Below are 21511 nucleotides of genomic sequence, written 5' to 3'. Positions count from 1 at the left end.
GCTGGGGCTTAGCTTCTCACTTTTTGAAGCCCCTTGCAGCTAGCATGGTCAAAGAAACATGTGTCCAGGCAAGCTCATTGTCATTCTGTTCATATGGATTGATATGCTGCCTTTCACATGGATAAGGTGGCTGGGATTTGCTGTGTATCCTAAGGATGTGATTTCAACAGTGTTTAGAAGCTGGCAGTTACATTAGCCCTAAAAGCAGGAAGCAGGTGAGCAGCTGCTGCAGGAAACTCCTCGTGCCTTCACATTCCCTGCAGGAGATCAGCTCTGGAGTCAAGAAGCAAAGGCAAGTATTGAGTGCACAGCTTCAGTTCTGAATGCACAAAGCCATCAGAAAAGAAAGCAGTTTGCACAGCCTTTGCTCCTGTGGGCAACCCCACTGTTTTCACAAATTGCCTACAGATGTGGTGGCTCTCTTTCCCTTGGGAGTATATCATGGATCAAAGTTTATTAATATTTCAGGGATTCTAAACCTTTTCCATGACCTGGAGTTTCACAAGGGAGCTTGAAGAGCAGAGTCATTAATGCATTTTTGGACATTGAAGTTCACAGAACTAAGCAATCTAATCAATAATATGTAATGATTTTGAGTGACTGCACTTTGCAATATCCACATTTTCAGTTTTTTAGGGTCTGCTTTCCGTCTGCTTTTTAGTTTGCTTATTTATCTCTGGTTAGAGTGTTTCATTTGGGTTTTTTTTAAGAACAGAGATAATTTGCTGACAGAAGCAATGAGAGTCACAAGTAAATTAAGCATAAAACAGTAATGTAGAATTATCATTCAGCTTTCTTGCCCAAAAGAGATTGTCTGAAGGTTTTCAACCAGAGTATGCTGAAAGAAGTTCAAGTGGAGTTGGAGCAATTGCATCAATGTGAACAGGAGGAAGTCAGAATCAGCAATTTACTGTAAGATAGCATTTCTTTCTAAGACTCTGCATGAGCCACATAGGAAATTTTAACTTTGCTTTTCTCTTTGGAAAAATAAAGCCTGTTTTCTAATCACAATTTCAGTATAAAACAATGATTATGTGACAAATTTGAGAATTTTGACAAATTTCCAGTGCTGATGGTAAGGTTTCACAAAATAGGAGAAAATGGAATTTTTTCCAAGCTTAAGGTCTTACTATTTTGGTCTGTAGCCTTACTGCTTTCTTCAAAAGAGTCCTTTTTTTTCCTTAAAAGGTACTTGTAGCTCACCTGTAGCATCTTTTCCATATGATGAGACTTCCTAGTATTGGTAAAGGCTCAGAAAAAAAGAAATAACTTCTGACAAGCTCTAATCTGTCAATGAGAAAACTGTCATTTAATAAATGTTATGGTATCTACATCATTAATATTGTAATTTGTGAGCTGTGTGGGTATTTGGAAGGTATAGAAGATATTTCCTCCTGCAGACCAATAAAGTAATAAACCATGATTGTGCATTAATTTAAATATCTATTACTGAATCTGATGTCTACAACATAGCACAAAAGGTGTTCACATTTTTAATTTTCCAAGATAATTAATCTTTTAGAGTTCTCTTATTGCTTTTCTTTTTTTTTCCCCCTTTAAGAACGTTGTTGCTGCTCCATTTTAAACCCTGACAATTTATATTTTAGTTATTGCATGTTGATCTCTCATATCTAACAGTACTAATTCTTATTCCTGTCAGGTATAAATTTATCTCTTCATGGGGCTGAAAGGCGTGTGCAAGTCTGTCAGAGGAGAACTGCAGCAAGCTACCCAGTGTCACAGCATCCACCTGTGGATGGGCATCCTTCAACCCCACAAGCCAGAGGGTCAATAAAAATGGAAGCCTCATCTTCTGGATCTACAATTTCATCAGTCACTGGTGGAAAAGCAAAAGCCCATCAGCCAGGTAGCAGACTTGCCTTTGTACCTTTTGCAGTCCCATTCCATGTGTGATGTGCCATGACATGGCAAAGCTGATGGTAATAGCATGAGATCATTCTTGTGTGGAGATCTATCTATGGACTGTCAGAATTACTAATTGATGTTATGAGATTATAGGGTGTAACAGTGGTAGGGACAGCTGAAAGCAGGAAATAAAAACTTCAGTTCAATCATAAAAACCCCTACAGTGTGTAGTGGTATCCAAAATGTTAATGCAGAGAGATTTGGGATATTGCTTTTTTATACCACTTCCCTTATATATATATAATTTTGTTAAGCCTTAAGATAGTTGCTCTAGAGGCTACAGACATCCCCCATGGAATTCAGTAATTGACACTAAAATTGGTTTTGACCAAATACACAATCAAGGGCATAGATCAAACTCTTTCTTGCTGTAGCACTAATCAACTTGTGGATCTGCACAAGATCTTACAACACAGGTTAACTGGTTAACAAAATGAAACTTTTCAAAAGAAAGTCAGAATCTCCAGGGAACCATCAAATTCTAATTGGCATCATGAGTTCATTCCTTGTTATGATAATTGCCAGTGCTATTTTAGAAATATCTTTTCTTATGGCAGGAGAGTACATTTGTACTGGCCATGCTCAGTCATTCTTCACAGTGAAAATTAAGCTCCAAATTTCTTTCCTGAGCAGAGCAAATTAAAGCTGCCCATGAAGTCAATTTTGTAGCATATTTATTGGAGGGCCTCAATAATCTCCCAGGGTTGCTGCCAGAAAAGAGCATAATATATGATGTGTGTAGCTACTTGGGTGCTAGGAGGCAGAGTCTATTTGTGTGAGACAGAGGTTCTGCCTGCAAACTCTTAGTGTACCCCCCTTAACTTGCAGATCTAGTAAATGACTTGATTTTTACAGAAGTTTAAATTTTAGATTTTCTATTGTAAGTTGCTATACAAGTCTACTGCCATGAGTTTCATGCACTCATAGTATTTAGTCACTCATAATCTTTGTCAACACAGATTAAAGAATTTGCAGTGACTCATAACCATATGCTTTGTTTATTTTAGTTCTTCTGTTCACTTGTTTGTCCTGTTTTTTCAGCTTCTGTCTTTTCCATTGAAGTACAGAAATTACTACTACTGAAATGTTGCTGTTGCCAAAAATATAAAATGATGTATGCAGCACGTTAAGAGATTGACAAAAAAGTCCTGCATCACAGGTTTTAAAAAAAGTATCTTGAATGTGCAAAATAACAACATTCATTTTGAGATGCTACAAATTCTACAGTTTTCTGTTGATAAGTATGGCCTGTGCTTTAATATAAAATGGTGGAAGCAGCAAATTCTGGCCTCTGATTGAGAAAAATTTAAGTAGACCCCAGAGCTTTCCTGAAATGGAATTCATTAGTGACCATTTGGATAATGATTATCTTTTAGTATATGGGATTAGTTTTATCTGTCATTTCCTCCTCTTAGGACAGTAAGAGCTTCTATGACCTATGGAGAACATTTTTTATATAACAGGAGTCTTCTCTTGACTAACTTACAGTCCCATTTTTTCATCTGAAATGACGTATCATTTCTATGATTTGTCTCTGCCTTTTCAGTTCTATTTGAGACCACTAAATTTGTGTTTGTGTCCAAGTTAAACTGCAACCATTTGAGCTGTATACAAGTAGACCTGAAAAGGTTATGGTCAGCAGCAACAGCAATGAATAGCACTCCTAAGAGGAAATTCTAATTTAAACAAAAAATCACGTCTTTCACTCAAACTCAGTCACAAATTAACAGCTGTAGCTTTGTAATTAGCTGAAGACATCAATTATCCAGTGGCAGTACCTTATCTAAGATACCATGAGTTGCTTGATATCTTAGAAAGACAATGTTCTTTTGTATATTAATTACTCAGATACCAGATCTTACAGCACTCTTCTCTTAGCTATTGTTCTGCTACTGCATGAGGTAAATTTGTAGGGTTTTTTTCTATGTAATTTTAAGTAGTTCTTGCAATTTGAGGTTTTGCTTCTATTGGACTGCTGTTACCACAATCAAGTAGCTCTCACTGTTGGAGTAGTGTATGCTTTACTCACTCCAAAACTCTTTGTCCAGTTACAAATATTCCAAACATGAAGGCAGTCTAGCATAATAGAAGGTATTTTTAGGACTTAAAATGGCATTTTAATTCTTATCAGTAAAAGAGACTAGAACCATGGAAAGTAAAGCTCCTTGATAAAGTGCAGGTTGAGAGTATTTTTTTCTTTGATAGCACACTACTTCTGTTTTTTTCACAGTACCTTTTCCGCCTGTGCACTGTTTCTTCTTTCAAGAATGACAACTTCTATAATCTATCATGAAGTCTATTTATATGACAGCAGTTTCCTTTGAATGAAGTTCAAAGGTAGCTGTATTCTAAGGACAAGAAGCAATAGATACTGTTCATTGTTCCAGCATTCCTTTCCAGTTATTTCCCTAACAGTTTTACTTGTAACTAGTAAGGAGCCTGAGGCTCATGACTTTTATTATTAATCTGGGTGTTAGAGTGGCTAGGGAGCAGTGGGTTGTCTGTACTGTACCTTATTTAAAAATAAATAAAATTTTAAAACTTGTTTTGTGCAAGCTTGCAAAGAGGTATTGCTCAGTCATGAGCAGATCTACAACTTCTGATCTTGGATTTTAGGCAGATATAAAGGTATCAAGTAACTGAAACAAAGCAATGAGGAAAATGGAGAAACAAGTGGAAGAAAAAGGCTGTTAATGGGGAAGACTCCTGACACCTTTGCAGGTGCACCCATATGAGGGAACTTTCTCTTAGAAAGAGGGAAAACAAAGATGATTATAGCAATCAGATGATAAATTTAGATGTAATGGCAAATATGTATTTCTTTCCAAAGTCAGAGACAGCATGCTTGTAGTTTTGAGAAACCTCCAGTAATCATCTTCCATCTCTGTGAGCAGTTGTGGTGTGCTGTGGCTGGTGGGGTACAAGGCTGCTGAGGTGAGTTCAAAGCCATTGGGCAGGCTGTGGGCTGCAGTGAATTGGCACAAAGCTCCTGGAGAAAGTGTAGAATAGCTGTGTCTGTGCTGCACACAGGAACCTCACTTTGAAAGCGATGGTGTCATCATTTAGGCTCTCTGTAAGAACAACAGAACAAAGTGTGAAACAAGCCTGGAGGGGGTTAATCTGTCATCCCAGGCCATTCCCTCAGTGTCAGGGTTAGGAAAATCTGGGCACAAAAAACCCCCTCACTTCCCTGCTGATGGCATTGCACCTTTGCTGTGCAGCAAGCAGTACTTTGGTTTCTGGGCTTCTGCCTCCTCTTTCCACTGTTAACTCTGTTCCAAATTAGAACAACATTACATTGCTTATTCTCTTGGTGACAAATTCCTTTATTTTCAGATTCTGGAGAAGTTGTCAAACCTCATTTTTCTAGGAGTGCCTAAATTTGCTAGCTGTGGAAAAAATGTCTTATTTAATGTGTCTAAGTAGCAGTAAATTCTTTCATTGTGTGAAGCTCTGGAATCTTCTTAGCTATTCTCTACTTGCAACATTTCCTAACACTTGTTACCCATTTTGTAATAACAGGAATTCTGAGGTTCCCTAGCAAGATTTTCTCTCTCTGTGCTTCTGATAAAGCTTTAATGCATTTTGAGGTTTAGATATATTAGTGTATGTACAGTAATGAAGACTGTCATTTGTATCACTTATACAAATCAGTGCTGCAGGCAATCTTCACAACCAGAAGGAATGGTTGTTTTAGAAATAATTTATTTCTAAATTTTATTTAACATTCTTCACTCTGGGAAACATAAAAATATTCTAGAAAATTCTGCTTTTGATAATTTACTGTTCAAAAAGATCCCTTTCAAAGCCAAAGAACTGTACATTTTGGAAAGGCTGTTTCTTGCTACCTGAAATTGTGTAGGCATATCCATGATACTTGAAAGAACTTTATGTGCTGAAAGGACTGTTTTCTGGCATTATGGTAAAAGTCTATTGGGGTCATTAGAATTCACTGAGAAACTTTTCCTGCACTCTCTTGCTTTTTGTGGTAATAAGCATTTGATGGATTACAAGTTTAAAAGAAGGTATGTTTGCCTTGGACAGGCTTTCCTTTATGTTTGGGTCCTCTTTTTTACTGTTTATCAATATGTAGCATTTTTATTGATGACTGTACTTACTGAGCTCCTAAATAAGAATGAAGAACTAGGAGGCTTGGCCAACAGAAAAACTGAGATGAGGTAAAAGGCATGGTTCTTGAAACTAGCAACCAAAATTAAAGGAAAAAAGGAAACTTGTTTCATAAGCTTAGCCACAAATTAATTAACTTTGAATTATCAAAAATCTAGAACAGAAGACTTCAACAATGATATTTACTGGGCAAAATAGATCCTTTACTCATCACAAAATATGCATATGCTTGTCAGCATTCACATTTGATTGTAAATGGTCTTTAGAAGATCTGTGTTAGTCAGATGTGACTTGCTGGTTAAATCACATTCTCTTTTCTTTGCTCTTCCAGATAAAAGGAATAAAACCCTGCAAATAATTCTGCCAGGAAGCTCTGTCATGTAAATATTTCTTGGCAGCAAATGCATGCATGGCATAGGGATGGCTGATGTAAATTCATCTGGAAATTTGAATTCACACTAACAGTAATGCTGTTATCTTACTTGTCTAACATTATTAGGGGAACAATCTTTTTCAATATGCCTTCTGCTGGGTGTACACAGAACTTTCTCTCATGTGGAATGAAGCATAGAAAATGCAAACAGATTTCAAAAAAGTTTAGTATTCCCCTCATTAAGCTAATTTTAATATTAAACCCCCCACATGTTTACAAGAATCATTCCTATGCAGAAGGGACATTAGTGTCAGAGAAACCAGCCTGCATATTTAACTTTTCCCTTTATCTGTGTGTTCAAAGCATTGCAAGCTCCAGGGATGGAGCAAAATTCCTCCCATGTTGGTGCTTCAAGTGTGATCTGGAAACACTTCCCTGCTGAACACAGACTGCTGATTCTCCTGGCTGTTGGTGCTCTGCAGCCTCTGCAAGGCCCCTAACAAGAAGAACAGTTTGCCTCAATTGCCACGAGGACCTTTTGTCACTGGACTGAGTGGCAGAACACCACATGGAGATTATGCAGTACTTGGAAATTAAGAGCAGAACTAGCTAGCAGATGATGCAGAGCTTGGAATCATCTATCACTTTGCTTAAGTCGTTCAGCCTATTTCATTCAGCCCTTTATTTTCCATGACAAAAGTATCTTCTTTGAAAATTTCTGGTCCTAAGGTATCAAGTCTCCTGGAATGTTTATTCTGGCACTTTGGAGAACACTTTTGCAGCAGCATGCTAACAAAAACAACAACAACAACAAAAGCTAGGACAAAAAGCACTAGTTTTCAATGCTGTCTTGCTTAATTTAAATGTGTTTGATGCAGGCAGAAATTGCATCCCTCTGTATCAATTTGTGCTTCATGTGACACACAAATACTGAATCTATCTGGGAGGGACCTGTGCATACTCTTAATAAGGGGATCCAAAAATAATATTAATAATTTTAAGTGGTGACTTTGAGGGTGTTTTGCTTCTCTGGGAGCTGTATGTTTTTAAACTTAACTCTTTCTGAAGATTTTTCTTCCTTCCTTCTTTGATCACTCTCCTGTTCGCTGTTATAAAAAAATCTTCCATTCAGCCCTACAATCAATTATACATGGTTACTTTAAAATCAGAACAGTTCACCCTCAGATTTCAGCTCTCCATGCTGCTGTTATCTTGAAATATGTGGTTGCCTCACAAAGGCTGAAAAATGCCACTGTCTGTGGATGTTCCTGATGGTTCTACCAGCAGTTTCCTTTCAAGGAGGAAAGACAGGAAAAGGCTTAGGACTAAACTCACTGATCCTAGAGCAAGGTGGTAATGTCCTGAGGCCAGTGCAACACAGCTAAAACACCTTGACCATTCTATTCTGAAGAAAATAGACAATATACAAAATTTTGGGAAGTTTCTGAGAAAGTAATGACCCATTTAATCTAAAATACATGTTATAATTCAAGGAACAGTGAGAGAGACTTTGAATAATAAGTTATTATGTTCCTGTAATGCTTGACTGAAAAAATGGGGCTTTTTCTTAGCTCTATAGTTCTTGCTTAAAGGGGCTTAGTGTTATGTAAGACTCTATTTCTAATGTTAAATATGTTACATATATTCCAAAGAAAGATTCTTGCAGGAAGACTGTCAAAAGATGGAACAAACTAGTTTCTACTTTGGCAGAGATGCTTTTACAGTCAGAAAAGGGATTTGACTAAAATAGGGCTGCATAGCATTGCTAATTTCTACAAAAGGTTTGTATAATGCCAAAAGATAGCAAGACCTCTTTCCTAACACCAAGCCTGCTGGTTCATTCTGATATCTCAAAATTAAACCAGACCTTCCTTAATCATAAAAAAAAAAAAAAACAAACTCCAAAAAAACCAACAAAAAACCCAAACAAACAAAACCAAAAATCAACCCCCAACCAACCAACCAACCAACAAAAAACCCAACCTAAACAAAACAAATCAGGAGGGGAGGACTTATTCCTTGGATGAGTAAATATGATGCAGGTAAGCACTTCTAGGGTTCTAATGGACCCACTAAAAATTCCAACCAATGTACTGTGGTGCCAAAAAAGCTCAAAAGCCCTAAAGAGTTGCACAAAACTCATCACAACTTAGACCAGGTATAAGGGCAGCAGTAAAGCAAAAAGGTGCCACCATTTCTAATGTGTCCTTTGTTTCTGAGAACTTCCTTTGGGCCATACAAATTTGGGTCATACAGACCACTGACTGTTCCTGTGCCATGCATGGGTGGATGTCTCAGGAAAGCCAATGTGTCCTCTGAGTGCTGGAATCTTCACAGAGGCACAATATTTGCTGTTCTCATCCTTGAGAGTCCAGTTCTGTACTGTTTTATGCTTTAGAGGTCCAATGGAGCACAAAGCATTTGACCTCTAGAGGGGTTCTTCTTTACTGGTAACATTCAGGGTGGTTAAAATAGAAAAAGGGAGATGGCTTTACAGTTTGGTACTTTATTTAGACCTTGCTTTAGGAATGCACCAAACAGAAAAGGAATTCAGGACCTATTCCAGTGATGAAAGATTTTAAGGGTCATCAAAACTGCATATTTTTTCAACTGCACCATTGTGTTGCCAGAATGCCTGAAAATTATGACCCTTGCTATTCCCATACTCTCCTAGTACTTGTGAGGAAGACTCTTCTTAGTGCCAGTTGCTGAAAATAATCTCTTTTGGGTAGGAATCTTATGTGAACAGCCCAGTACTACTTCATGCATTTTAATGTCCAAGTGCTCTATTTCTCCTTTGCAGATTTTGGTAATTATAGTAGGTTGCAAGGCTATATAAGAAAGGTCATCTGCACCAGCATAAAGGGCTTGATTCCTGCTGTTTGTAAGGTTCTCTCAAAGACAAAGATTTTGAGAAAGAATATTTTTACAAAATCTTCTATTAATATTGGTCCCATTCTTGCACTCCAGTTTGTAACTGAATTATTATATTTATCATAACCTTTCCCTAATTAGGTCTCCACACATCCAGGCTGGAAATTGGAAACAAAAATCTCTCTGTGATAGACTAGGGTGGGATTCATTGATCTGTATTTAGTTTCTGTACAGGAAAGCATATTTCATGGGGTCAGCATGGTAGCTCTTGTCAGAGACAAAAGTAAGAAAGACTTTGCAATGACAGGGGATTTCTGGGCTTCATGGCCCTAGCCTGGAAAGGGCTTATGATGCTGTAACTGAGGGGCAGGCCCTCCAGCTCACAAAAGCTGAAAACAAGGTAAGTAAAAAGGGGAGAGAGGAATTTGGTGATGACCTATTAGCTCAAAAGTGACAGAGAATATAGCAGGAACAGATTTGTGGGAAAATGAATATTGGTAGCTGGGAATGTTTATCATCCAGATGAAACCTTCCACTCCAGAGATCTCTAAATCTTTCCAAGCTGGCAGGGTCAGACTGGGTATGGGCTGGATGTACTTGCACTGTTCTGACTCCCTTTGGCTAAGCATTTGGTGTCAGAAACAGGATCCTGCTCTGCATAGACCTGTTCTGCTATCCTGTCTTCAGGATAACCATTTTCACAATCCTGTATTATTCCTCAGCAGCCTTAGGACAGATGAAATTCCCCAAATGGTTTACCTGCTGGTACACTCTGCCAGAATTAATTACCAGGGTATGTTTAGACTGTGAAGGCAGTGCTGTGGTACAGTGTGAGTTCAACTGGTTGTTACATTAAAACACACCTGAAAGAGACACCTGGTATCTTTAAAAAGCTGTCATGATGTCCCACATTATAATAAAGTAAATCTTCAGTGCACTGAAGTTTTCTGTCAGATTGTTCCCTGTGCAGATTTTCTGTTTGTCTCATCAATAAACTACTGACTTGAGAACTGGGTGAGGGTTTTGCAATAAACTGTTTGTTCAGCAAAGGTTTTCCTCTCCTCCCATTTATGAATCACCTCCTAATATCTCCTGATATTGGTAAAGGGATTTATCAATCACAAGTAGTTAGATTTTTCAAACAAGGAACAGTGTTTGAACACATGTCATAGGGATCCTTGATAGTTGTGTTTTTGTATGTGTGCTCACAGTGTAAGAGGAAAGAGGAGAAGCTAAAAATCATTCTTACTATTATTGTTATAGAAATAAGAGTAGGAGGAAATTAACTGAATTGTTCTATGTGTTTAGATCTTAGACTTCTTTCAAGATCCTTATTTGCAATATACAACTGTGGAGAAATGCCTTTGCTTAGCTGTGGCTTTGTGCCATTTTCAGACTGTATGTTGTGAATATCCATCTCAGGCATCGTGACACTTGAAGAAGGGAGCTTTGTTCCCCATAGGAGGGGAACACTTTGGTGCCCTGTCTCTTTGTATAATCAATGAAGTCCTTCTAGGAGGTGATTCCAAAGGCTTGTTGTGCAACACTACTGATTGCTGAAGAATCTGAACCAGGGCCAAATAGAGCCAAGTGATTGGAAATGTCATGGAATGTGTGACATTCTGTGCTTGGGGCTTCTGTGTGAACATTTGGGTTCTTCCAATAATCAGAACACTGAGTGTTGGGTTTGGCTGCACTCATGCCCACAGCTCAATCTGGGCAGTGATGGAATTGGATACATGGGAATTGAGGGCATTTTCAAGGTATTGCTTCTAACCTAGAGATATCTGTCCATTTTTCCAATGGTTGTTGCTGGAAAAGGCTTTCACAGCATGAAAGAGAAAGAGTGCTGAACATAGAACTCCCCACATCTCTACAGTTAAATGGCACAAACTGTGTGTTTGATGCCAGCCAGGGATTAATGGAGGGGAGAGTGGACACTTTATGCCATCAAAATACCATAGTCTGTGATAAATCAGTAATATTATGTGTTCAGAAATCTCCCCTTCACTGCTGCTGCTTCTGGGAGGTAAGAAAACAGTTTGTTCTGACATATTTAAAGATATATCATGTCTTGCATTTGTCATGTATTACAATGCAAAGGGAATCTATTTCTTAAATTTCCTCTCAAAAATAATTCCAGTATTTTTATTGCTTGCCTTTGACATGACCTTGCACATGAGCATGCATAACAGCTATGGCATAGGTGCCTCATTTTAGCCAGAATGATTTGGGGTTTGAAATTTTTTTTCCAAATATTCCTTGGATTTTCTTATTGAAAATGAAGAAGTCTTATATTTTTATACTTGTAATTTTTAAAACAAAAAATATATTTTTGTGCTTTTACACTCTGCTTGGATGCTAACAGGCAGACACATTATTTTATTCATAAACAATGTGAAAACCATTAAGATAAATGATTTTCTGAATACTAGAAGAAGATGCACTTAGTTATACCAAATAGTGATGGACTATACACCTTTGTTTAAAGGTAGTTGGTAAACCAACATTTTTCCAAAACTGTGGATGTTTGTAGCTAGACAGGGCAAATCCTATGATATATATTGTTGAAGGTAAGTACCTTGTATTGTGAAAAACTGAGACTTTTATGTCACTACACATACAAGTGTAGATGTGGCAGGCAGCTGGTCTTACTCTGATGTTACACTGCCTTAAATGTAAAAATATGTCAGCAAGTTCTCAGAAACAGAGAATTAAACACGAGTTTTCCTGCCCTGATCCCCACTGCCATCTTCAAAAGGAACCCAGGACTGGAAACAAGCATTGAAATTAAAGGAGAAGGGAACCCACCACACACTCCCCACCTCCTCTGTAGATATTTGAAACTGTGTTGAAGCTGTAGGGAAGAGGAAGCTTAGTGCTGCTGGCAAGGAGCAAGGATGGAAGGAAATTTTCTGGGTAACAGTCTTTTTCCAGAAAGGAGTCCAGTGCTGGGCTGGTGAACCAAAGTTGCAGTTTGCAAACAAAGACTTTTTCTTGTGTGCAGAGAATAGGAAGCTCAAGGCAGGACACAAGACATGTTTCTGCATCCTGCACTGAGAACATAGTTAGCAATTATAATTTTGCATTGTGAAACTCTGCACTATTGTACACGAGAGATTTAAGGGCAGAAACAAAAAATTAAATACTTTTGATATATTAAAATCTATCTAATGTAATCACTTAAGTAGAATTGATGTGCACAGTATTCACCTTATGCTGTGGGAGAGAAAAATGCCCAGGCAGAAAGAATATAACAATACTGGTTCATGAGGAACAAAAAATAACATGATGCAGGATTTCTGACAGAAAACACTCTCTGACCAATGTAGCAAAGGCAGCTTTCTCTGAAAGACTTGTTATGATACACATCAGCCTTCCACTTAATGAAATAATTATCTATCTCTGAGCTACTGCTTTTAGGCCAACTTTATCTTGCTAGGAAGACATGTGTATATTAATATGTATTTGCATACATTCTATGACTCATAGAACAGCTTGTGTTTTTTTCTGAAGCAATAATTGAACTAAAATGGTTTTCATCTGCTGCAGTTGCATTTCCAGTGCATGGGGCAGATCCCAGCTATGTTGTGCATTTTGTTTCCACTCCTGTCACAGAAATGAGAAGTGCCAGAACTGAGAGCAGTAAAGCTGTGCTGTACACACACCTGCAGAACCCTGACTAACATTTATAGGAAATGTTTAATGCAATTTCCCCTTGAAACTCTGCTTTTGTCACAGGTTACCTGCTGAGAACTCACAGGAAGAAGCCAATAGAAAATGTGCCTGTAGGGTTGGTTCTTTATCCCATGTTGACATGGATTTGCCTAGAGTGAAAAACCCACAATGCACAGCAGCTTTCTCTGCCAAGAAGGAGCAACTGCTCTGTAGAACTTACAGTACTTAGTGCAGCAAAACAAATCTGCTCATGTTAGAATTATGCTTATTCTTATATTTATTCTTATTCTTCTTATTTTTTCTCTTCGTGGAAGATGGCAAAATCTCTTTAGCTACTTTGGTACACAAATCCCTTCTCTGATACATTTTGTATTTAGAACTATGTTAAAATTCTGACTTAGAACAAGGCATCTCATTTAGCCTCTAAAAATCAAAGGTCTTTTTTAAATCTCATTTGTTTTTCTAACCTAATTAATTGGGACCCTTCAAGTGAAATAAAGGAAAAAGTATGGTATTTTATGCATCAATGAATAAATCAGAGTGCCATGAGGTATTTTAGAATATTGTTTCAGTTGAACTAGAAAGTCTCAGTGAGCTGAATCTCAGACTGATCTTTAAAAAAAAACAAATCTAATAGTTACTTCACTTTTGTATGTGTTTATTTCTCATACTTCTATGGAAAGAGGGTCTTTACCATCCTCTCAGATAATATTGCTTAGATTTACTCAGTGGGACATGTCATTGATAAAGTATAAATCAGCAGCAAGAAGGAAATGCTAAAGGCAGGTTAGTGATCCATCAATAGCCACAGTGATATCAGATACTGTCTTTGCATGTAGTATTGCAGATCTCTGGTGAGGTAAAGAAAATAAATCTCTGGAGCATGGCTGAGGTCACTGTGGCTTTTTCCAAAGAACAACTAGTTTAAAACCTCTGTCTGACAACAAGCCAGAAATCATTAATTTGGCCAGTCCACAACCCATCACATAAGTGGTGTTTCTCTCAATTACAAAAATGCAGTAGTCCCTCCTGAAAAGAAGATGCTGATGGAGAGGGAGGAGGATAGAAGCCCAAGTGCCCTAATTCAAGCCTTTATTGACATAATTAAGGTCATGGGAGAAGAAAGCATTCCTGCAGCCCCTAATTTAAAAGTGTTGTTGGTGCATTTTTTCCCTTGTATTGGTGAAGACAAGTTTGCAATTAGCTATGTGTTTTATCACAAATGACTGGTAGAAGATTACACCTCTAATTTTGACTGAAATCGGGCTGGATGCTGTTCATCTGATACTTGTGCACTGAGGCCAGATATTAAGGTTACTGTGAATCAGACAAGCATAGAGCACTGTCATTTCTGTGGGTTGATGAAAGCTCTCTATACTGCAAGAGGATCAAATACAGGAGAGGAAATTCAAATACAGCAAAATTGTCCTGCTTCATTGTCTGAAATACAGTCAGGTTTAGGCTGGTCATTTTCTGACCACTTCCTAGGCATTTTGGTTTTTGTTATTTAAAGAGGGGCTTTGAAGTCAGCTATATACATTCTCCAGGAATTTAATTTTATTAACAGGTCTATGGTTAGATAGTGCATCAGATGTCAGCACTTTGGGACCTCCACAGCTGACTGCCACCTCCTTTCTCCCTGGCCCAATTAGTTCAGATCTGCTGGAGATCTCTTCTGTGACTTAAATGTAACAAGGATGGATGGGGAGAAGAAAGGGTATTTTATATTTGTCCATATTGTCATTAATTTGCTCTAACTAGGGTTGAAATGCAGAACAAAGACTGTTGGATGTGAGAATGCAAGTATGAAATGGTATATGTTAAAAGTGGCATCTGAGTATTTAAGAAGAAAGTGAATTATATAATTTGCAAAGCTGCTGTCCATTGATTACTTTTCTACTTCCATGATATTTCCAGCAGCTGGAGTATTTTTTCTTTGGCCTTAGAAATCTCTTTTGGAGCAAATCTTAGCCTCTCATCTCAGAGGCCATCTGCAGATTTCCCTGGGCTGCTATTGTATGAGTAATCAGTTGTCTCACTTAAGAAATTCTCTTTGTTCTACATCATTAAATGCTGACTCCTGCTGCTGCTATGACAGATCGTGTTGCAGATATCTGTCTCTGATGTTAGCAGTGAATCTTTGCTGTGGAACAAAAGAATACGCTGAAGCAAGCACAAGGCAATTTAAATTTATAATATTTTAACACTGAAAAATAATAAAGGATGAAGCTGGTCAAAGTGCACCCATTTTGAGATCTGTATTTCCAAAAAGTGAAGAAGGGCCTTTAAAATACTTTTGAGTATATTTGTGCCAGGGAATATTATTTGTTGCTCCCATCGAGACAGTGAGATAGTAATTTGACAAGGAGTAGGGGAAAATACAATGGGCTAGGCCAGAATTCAAAATAAGAGCAGCTTGCTATAGGCAGACTGTAGATGAAAGGAAAATTCTTCTTTCTAAAATGTGAGTGATAGAACCTAGTGAAGCACAGTAATCTAAATGACCTGAAGGTTTGTTCTTCCACCTTGGTCACTCCTTGCAGGGTACTCAAGAGCATCATGTCTAACAGAAGACTTTGTGAAAGGTTTTCCTGCTACTCTTGGAAAACCAGAGGTATTCCCAGTAGTCCCCTCTTTCTCTCTGTATCCAAATACCCTGTAGCCAGCATCTTGTGCCTGTTTGCCCATTTTCTATCTGCTCTTGATATACAGCAGCCTTTCTCTACATGGAATGTGTCTGTTTTCAAAACCTTCTGATTTCTTTGCTCATGTTGAAAGAGCACTGAAATGGGCAAATCTTGTGTCTATTTTTGTGTGTAAATAGGTTTGAAACTGTGACCCGCCAGAATAAGTTTTTATTCTTCAATGCTTTTAAACAGCAACTATTACATACCAATGTGGATCCATTTTAAATGGAGTCCAGTGCTGGACTTCTTCCTAGACTGTGTCATGCCATCAGGCTGGCAAATGAGAATTTACAGTGCCCTACATCTGAAACATGCTGTCCATGCTCTTCTTGTCCTAATGGTTGTTTCCTGTCTTGCAACTTACTTTGTGTGTTTTATTTTAGTCTGTTTGTTCCTGTGTCATTTGTAACAACATCTCTTGTTTGTTTCCACATTTGGCAGTTAGTTTTGTAGATGGTATGGTGAGGTGATGCTCATGGCATGGCAGCATATGGTCACCTGAAGAGGGAGTTGCCAGTGGCGACTCTGCCTCATTGCTGATGGCAGAAAATGTGGTTGTTTCATCCTATTTAGCTTTAAATCAGTCCATATTCTATCTGAAGCTCCTTGGTTTGAAGAAAATTTGGTTCTGCTATGGAGGAAAATTAGAAATACCTTCATTCAATGTGTATGTTTCCTCACCTGAAGCCCCTTGGCTGGATTTTCTACTGCACTGTCACAAACCCCATCAATCTCTTCAATTTCTTCAGAAGGAAGAGAGGATTTGCAGGTTAACCAGCTGGAAACGCAAATATGGATAAAACCAGACATCCAGAAGACAGATGTGGACTTTTCAGAAATTCTTAATGCAATACAAGAAAGTAAGTTCTTCCTTGGATGCAAAATTGTGTTTATGGTAGAAGATTCAATTGAGATGTATTGAAATTATAACTGAAGGCACACACAAAGTGATGAAATGAATGATAAGTATCTATTATTAAAATCTCTCAGGAAGTGCAATGGATTATTGAAGGCTAGTAAGAAATCTTTTGCTGTCAGAGAAGTTATAGTAAGATTTGAATTGCTGTGTGCCAAAGGATTCCAGCAGTATATCTTTTCTATGCAGACACAATCAGAAATAGTAAGATTCCTGATAGTTTAATCAATTCTTTACACTCCTGAGTGGCTGTGTGAACTAATAATGACATTAAAATGCTGCAGTCAGGGTTTGAAGACTGGATTTGAAGTTCCAGTTGTTCCAAAGTGTTGGGCTGTATTCACTTTTTTGAAGCTGGTATTTTCTGGGAGAAGTCATGAGGTAACAACAAGTGAAGGTCTGCATGTCTTAGATACTGCACAAAATTCTCACTTTTTATATGTAATGATCTGTGGACTAAGAATACATTGGTTCACCCTTCTAAAATACAACTGCAGAATTATCTCAACACTTGTGCTAGAAGTAGTGCTGCTCTTGTTAATAACAGGGGAAGACACTACCCCTACCCAAATCTGATGCAATTCTGGAATCCAACAGAATCTGGAATTTCAGTGAGAATTTTTCATAATAGTTTGAAATTCTTATGCAGGCTGAGAATCCAAATGCAAGGCATGCCTTCCTGGCTTCCTTATTTTCCAGTTAGGTTTTAAACTGGTGTTTGGTACAGCAACTTTCTAGAGTAAGAAACAGCAGCTTACATTTTAGAGTGAAAAAGGTTGAACAAGAATGTGTAAAAACCCAGACTCTGCCTGATTTTTGCCACGTGAATAAGGAACCACACAGTGATAGAATCAGGCTGTTTAGTGGTGGTATTTTTTTGGGGGTGGAAGCGAAATGCTCAGGTTAGTATGATGATGGGGGTAATAATTTGAAATTTAATCACCTTATTACTTAAGCTATAGGTTTAGGATGAATTCCATGTTTTCTGATTTAAAAAGCTTTTCCCATCAGGAAATCTTAATGTTAGGTTTTGTCTTCTCTCTTCTCCACACCAGCACAATCCAAATATAGTCCTGGGGGCAGTCAGGAGAGGCTGAAAAGGCACTGTAGAGCCTTTCAGAGGTGAAGAGAAAAAATGGCTAAAAAATAATTTAATTTGGGAGTGTTTCAAGAATTAACATTTTGATTTATGGATTATTTACAAGATATTTGAGAAGGATGCCGATTTTACAGCCTTGGAGAGTGTTTTTCCTTTATGCAGAGCAGACACAGATGCTGTTGGGTAGTTAACCTCTATGTCCTTTAGCTACATCTCCTTCATCAAAGAGTGAAGGAATTCAGTACAACTCACAAGAGGCTTGTGTGTCCAGGGGGATATTGTCACCCCTATTGCAGTCTGTTGCAAACATCATCTAATTGGCATAAACATGTCTAAATAGTCTTTCTAGGGTACTTTTACTCACAGTTGTTAGCATTGAATGATAATTTAAAAGCATTGAATGATAATTTAAAACAGGCTAATGATGCTTTTAGAAACCAAATCATTTTTTTTGCTAAGATAAACTTTGGAATATTGACCACCAGCTAGCATTATCCAAAGTGAGGGTATCCTTGACGGCTTGGTGGGACTTTTGCTAATCAAATGACAGTGAACAGGAACATGTTCTCTGAGCATGCTTCCATCTTCTCACACAGTAATATAGACAGGTCCCATTTTATAATGAAAGTTCTTATTTTTAGGCACTTCTGTTTCAGCATCCACCTTCAGAAAGTTAAAGGAATTATCTTGTTTTTGAGTCCTATCTTGTATCAGCATCTTGATCTGAAGTGACTTTTGGACCCACTGAGATTGTGTGTGGACTCCTGCTCAGAATTTATCAGCATGCAGATTTCAGAATATGTAGTTCTGCTATATATGGGATGAAAATATTTGCATACCCACCTTTTTCCCCTTTTATTCTTCAAGAGATTCTGAATTATCAAGTAATTTTCATTTTTTTCCTGCAAAATAGAACATGAGGGGGAAAAAATTGTTTGCATATTTAAGCTGATATAAAACCAGAGGGAGAATTCTTAATATCTCCTGTAGCAATGCATGTGCTGCTCTGTATTCCTGTTAAATTTCACTGCTTAAAAATACATGACTGTACAGTAGCACCAGCCTGTCTCTCAAATAGCATTTATATATTTAACAAAGCCATTACATATCATTCTGTTAAGGACATTTGTGGGTATATGCACATCAGAGTCTGAAGGAGACAAGAAAAATGGAACCCTGATTGTCTTTTTAGCAACATTTGGCCATGTAGGTGCTCAGTGCCTTGGAGTGGAAGGGCTGAGCTACCTGCAAGCAGCAGAAGAGTTATCTTGGAAGTGCCATCACCATTACTAATGTAAAGCAAATAGGAATAGCTGTATAAATTATCTATTTGGTTTTGTAGAACAGTATTTTATTAATTTGTTTTTAAGTAAATAATGAGACTTGGGGTAGAAAAATTATCTCAGCTAATGTTGGGGCCCCATATTTTCTGTAGTGACCAACCAACACACCAATTATCTCTGTATTTCTGATCTAAACAATTTTCCACTGCAGGCAATCTGGACAAATCCTGGTAGCTAATTTCACTAACCTGGGAGTTCACTAAGCTGAGAGTTGCTTCACTGCTGAGATGGACTGCATTTTAAAATTATTTTAAAATAAGATTTTTTTGGCTTCTCACAAGTCCTCAGGATAATCCAGCAATTCTGTGTTTCCAGCCTCCAGACACATTCACTTTCTCAGGCACCAACTTCTGTATCTCAAAACATTCACTTAAAAAACTACGTATTTTGCACCCCAAAGCATTACCAGCACTCCAAGAAACAGCAATTCTGGTATCTCAGAGGCCTCATCTTTTATACCAAAGCAGTCATAAAGTCAGAACAAAGATAGCTTAAATTCCCTCAAGTGTAGCAACAGGCAAAACTTTCATTTTTACAGCTTCCATTGACACTGTCTGCAACAGATATAGGTATCTTGAATAATCTCCAGAAAGCTTCACTGTTTAATCATTTTGGGGGTGTTTTCCACAGTTGTTTTCAGATTATACTGAGATTCATGTGTCACTGTCATGGAGACACTGATGAGTTTTAATTCAGTGAAGTTCAAGTAATTCAAGATGTTTTCTGTTTCAGTTATTCTTTCTGTTGATTATTGAGATCAGTTCTCATATGAACACAAAAAAGTCTGTGCAAAAATGTGTGCAAAATCTGGTCATGATCTACATCCAAATTATAATCTGATGGGGTGGAATGTTTCTAGTCTTGACTTTTGAAAGTGTTGGGACAGTGGAGAACATGAGATTATCTGTGCTGTGTTTTGTTGTGGCAATTCCCCTCTCTTTTATAAGCATCTCTAGTATGATTTTTGTGGATTGAAATGAATGAAGGTGGGAAAATAAATCTGTGATATTACTACTGCATGTGCTACAAGAATCTCTTTGTTGCCTTTTAAGTTTCCTAAAGCCTCTGTGGTTTCCACTAGGACAAGCTGGAGGCAGCCACAGTGACACTGAGGAGCTGCAGGCTCTCATCACATATAACTAAACAACACCAGAAACTCAGAATCTCTCTTACCAACTGTGCTGCTTAGGTTACATGAGGCACATTAGCCTGCTATTTACAGTGGATTAATTTGGACATGAGAACTTCTCTGTTGTTTATGAAGCTTTTAGCTGTTTTCCAAGCAAAACTCTTGGAATTAAAAATACAGTGTATTTCATTAAGCTTGTCCCTATTTCATGCATGAAAATGAAGATGTAGGATTCTTGATTATTTTGATAGGGTTTTCTTTTTTTATTACCTACAGATGTAATAATAGAATTTAGGTGCTGCAAAAGACATATATGAAAAAGGAGGAAATTTTTCCCTGCGCTCATGATTGACAGGGAAAGAGCAGCATATTTAAATTGCCACATATGTCTGTTTTAAGGATGAATATTATGGATAAGACTCCCCTGATTGTGAGCATGAAAAATAGGCCAGCTGCAGAGACTGGGGAGTTGGTATATGGGCAATTTTTTTCAAGGATTCTGAAACTGGGCTGTGGCCCCTGAAGAAGGGAAAGGTGAAAAGAGGTCACAAAATGTTCATGATAGCTGGGAACAGTTAGTGGCTGTTAATTTCTGGCAGCAATCCAGTCTCTCCACAGTGGGGGAATGGATTTTTACACCTGCAGCCAGTAGTTAGAAATGGAACTTCAGTTGTTGCCAGCACTTAGAGGGTTTTGGCTGTTAATATGGATTCTTACCAACAGGAATTACAATTGCCTGTCACTGAATTAGGGGAGCTGAGGACAAGCAAAAGCAACAAGAGTGTGTTGCATAAAAGAAGTATGATTCCAAAAGTCAGTCAAGCTTGCAAGAAATGTGAATGGGAATAGGGGGTTGGACTGATTTATGTCAAGACCATTAGATATTTGCTCCCAATGTAGTCAGTGGAAGAGGCTCAGTAGCTGGGACCTTTGGAGGTCTCTTTTAATAGATGTAGGTCTATTTTCATGATTTTGGGTTTTGCCCATGAAGCATGAGAGCTGAAGTCCCTCCACAGCTGAAGTGTGATCTTCAGCTAAGGCATTTTTCTTCTCCTGGCACACATCTCTTCATGTTTTTCACCAGACCTGTAGTGCATGGGGTGCAGAGTGAACCTGCCTGACATTAGTATCTGTACTTTTTATCAGGGTTGGTTTACCACAGCTTAAATCTGTAGATGTAAGGACTGCTTCATGCAAGACTGAGGGCTGGATCTGAAAGTGTCAGATTTATGTGCATCAAAACTGGGAAAAGAGAATTACCTGCCAGGCTTGTTTACTCAATGCCTTTCAAGAAACAGTATTTATTTAAGGCCCTCTGCCTCTGGCTGTCCCACAGGTCTGTGCAGTTTTCAACATCA

At 38.0% G+C, this 21511-nt stretch overlaps 1 protein-coding gene across 1 annotated transcript in view; it reads left to right on the top strand.

Moving 5' to 3' along the window:
* The window catches only part of ANO4 (anoctamin 4), a 163135-nt gene that overhangs the window by 53199 nt on the left and 88425 nt on the right, over nt 1–21511 (top strand). The window contains 2 exon segments of the mRNA XM_056516371.1: nt 1661–1867; nt 16416–16526. Coding sequence (XP_056372346.1) covers nt 1798–1867; nt 16416–16526 — 181 coding nt within the window. The 5' untranslated portion in view covers nt 1661–1797.

This window comes from Oenanthe melanoleuca, chromosome 1A (assembly GCF_029582105.1).
Source record: "Oenanthe melanoleuca isolate GR-GAL-2019-014 chromosome 1A, OMel1.0, whole genome shotgun sequence".
Classification (NCBI taxonomy): domain Eukaryota; kingdom Metazoa; phylum Chordata; class Aves; order Passeriformes; family Muscicapidae; genus Oenanthe; species Oenanthe melanoleuca.
The sequence above is the reverse complement of the archived record's forward strand: the minus strand, read 5'-3'. Positions and strand labels throughout refer to the sequence as shown.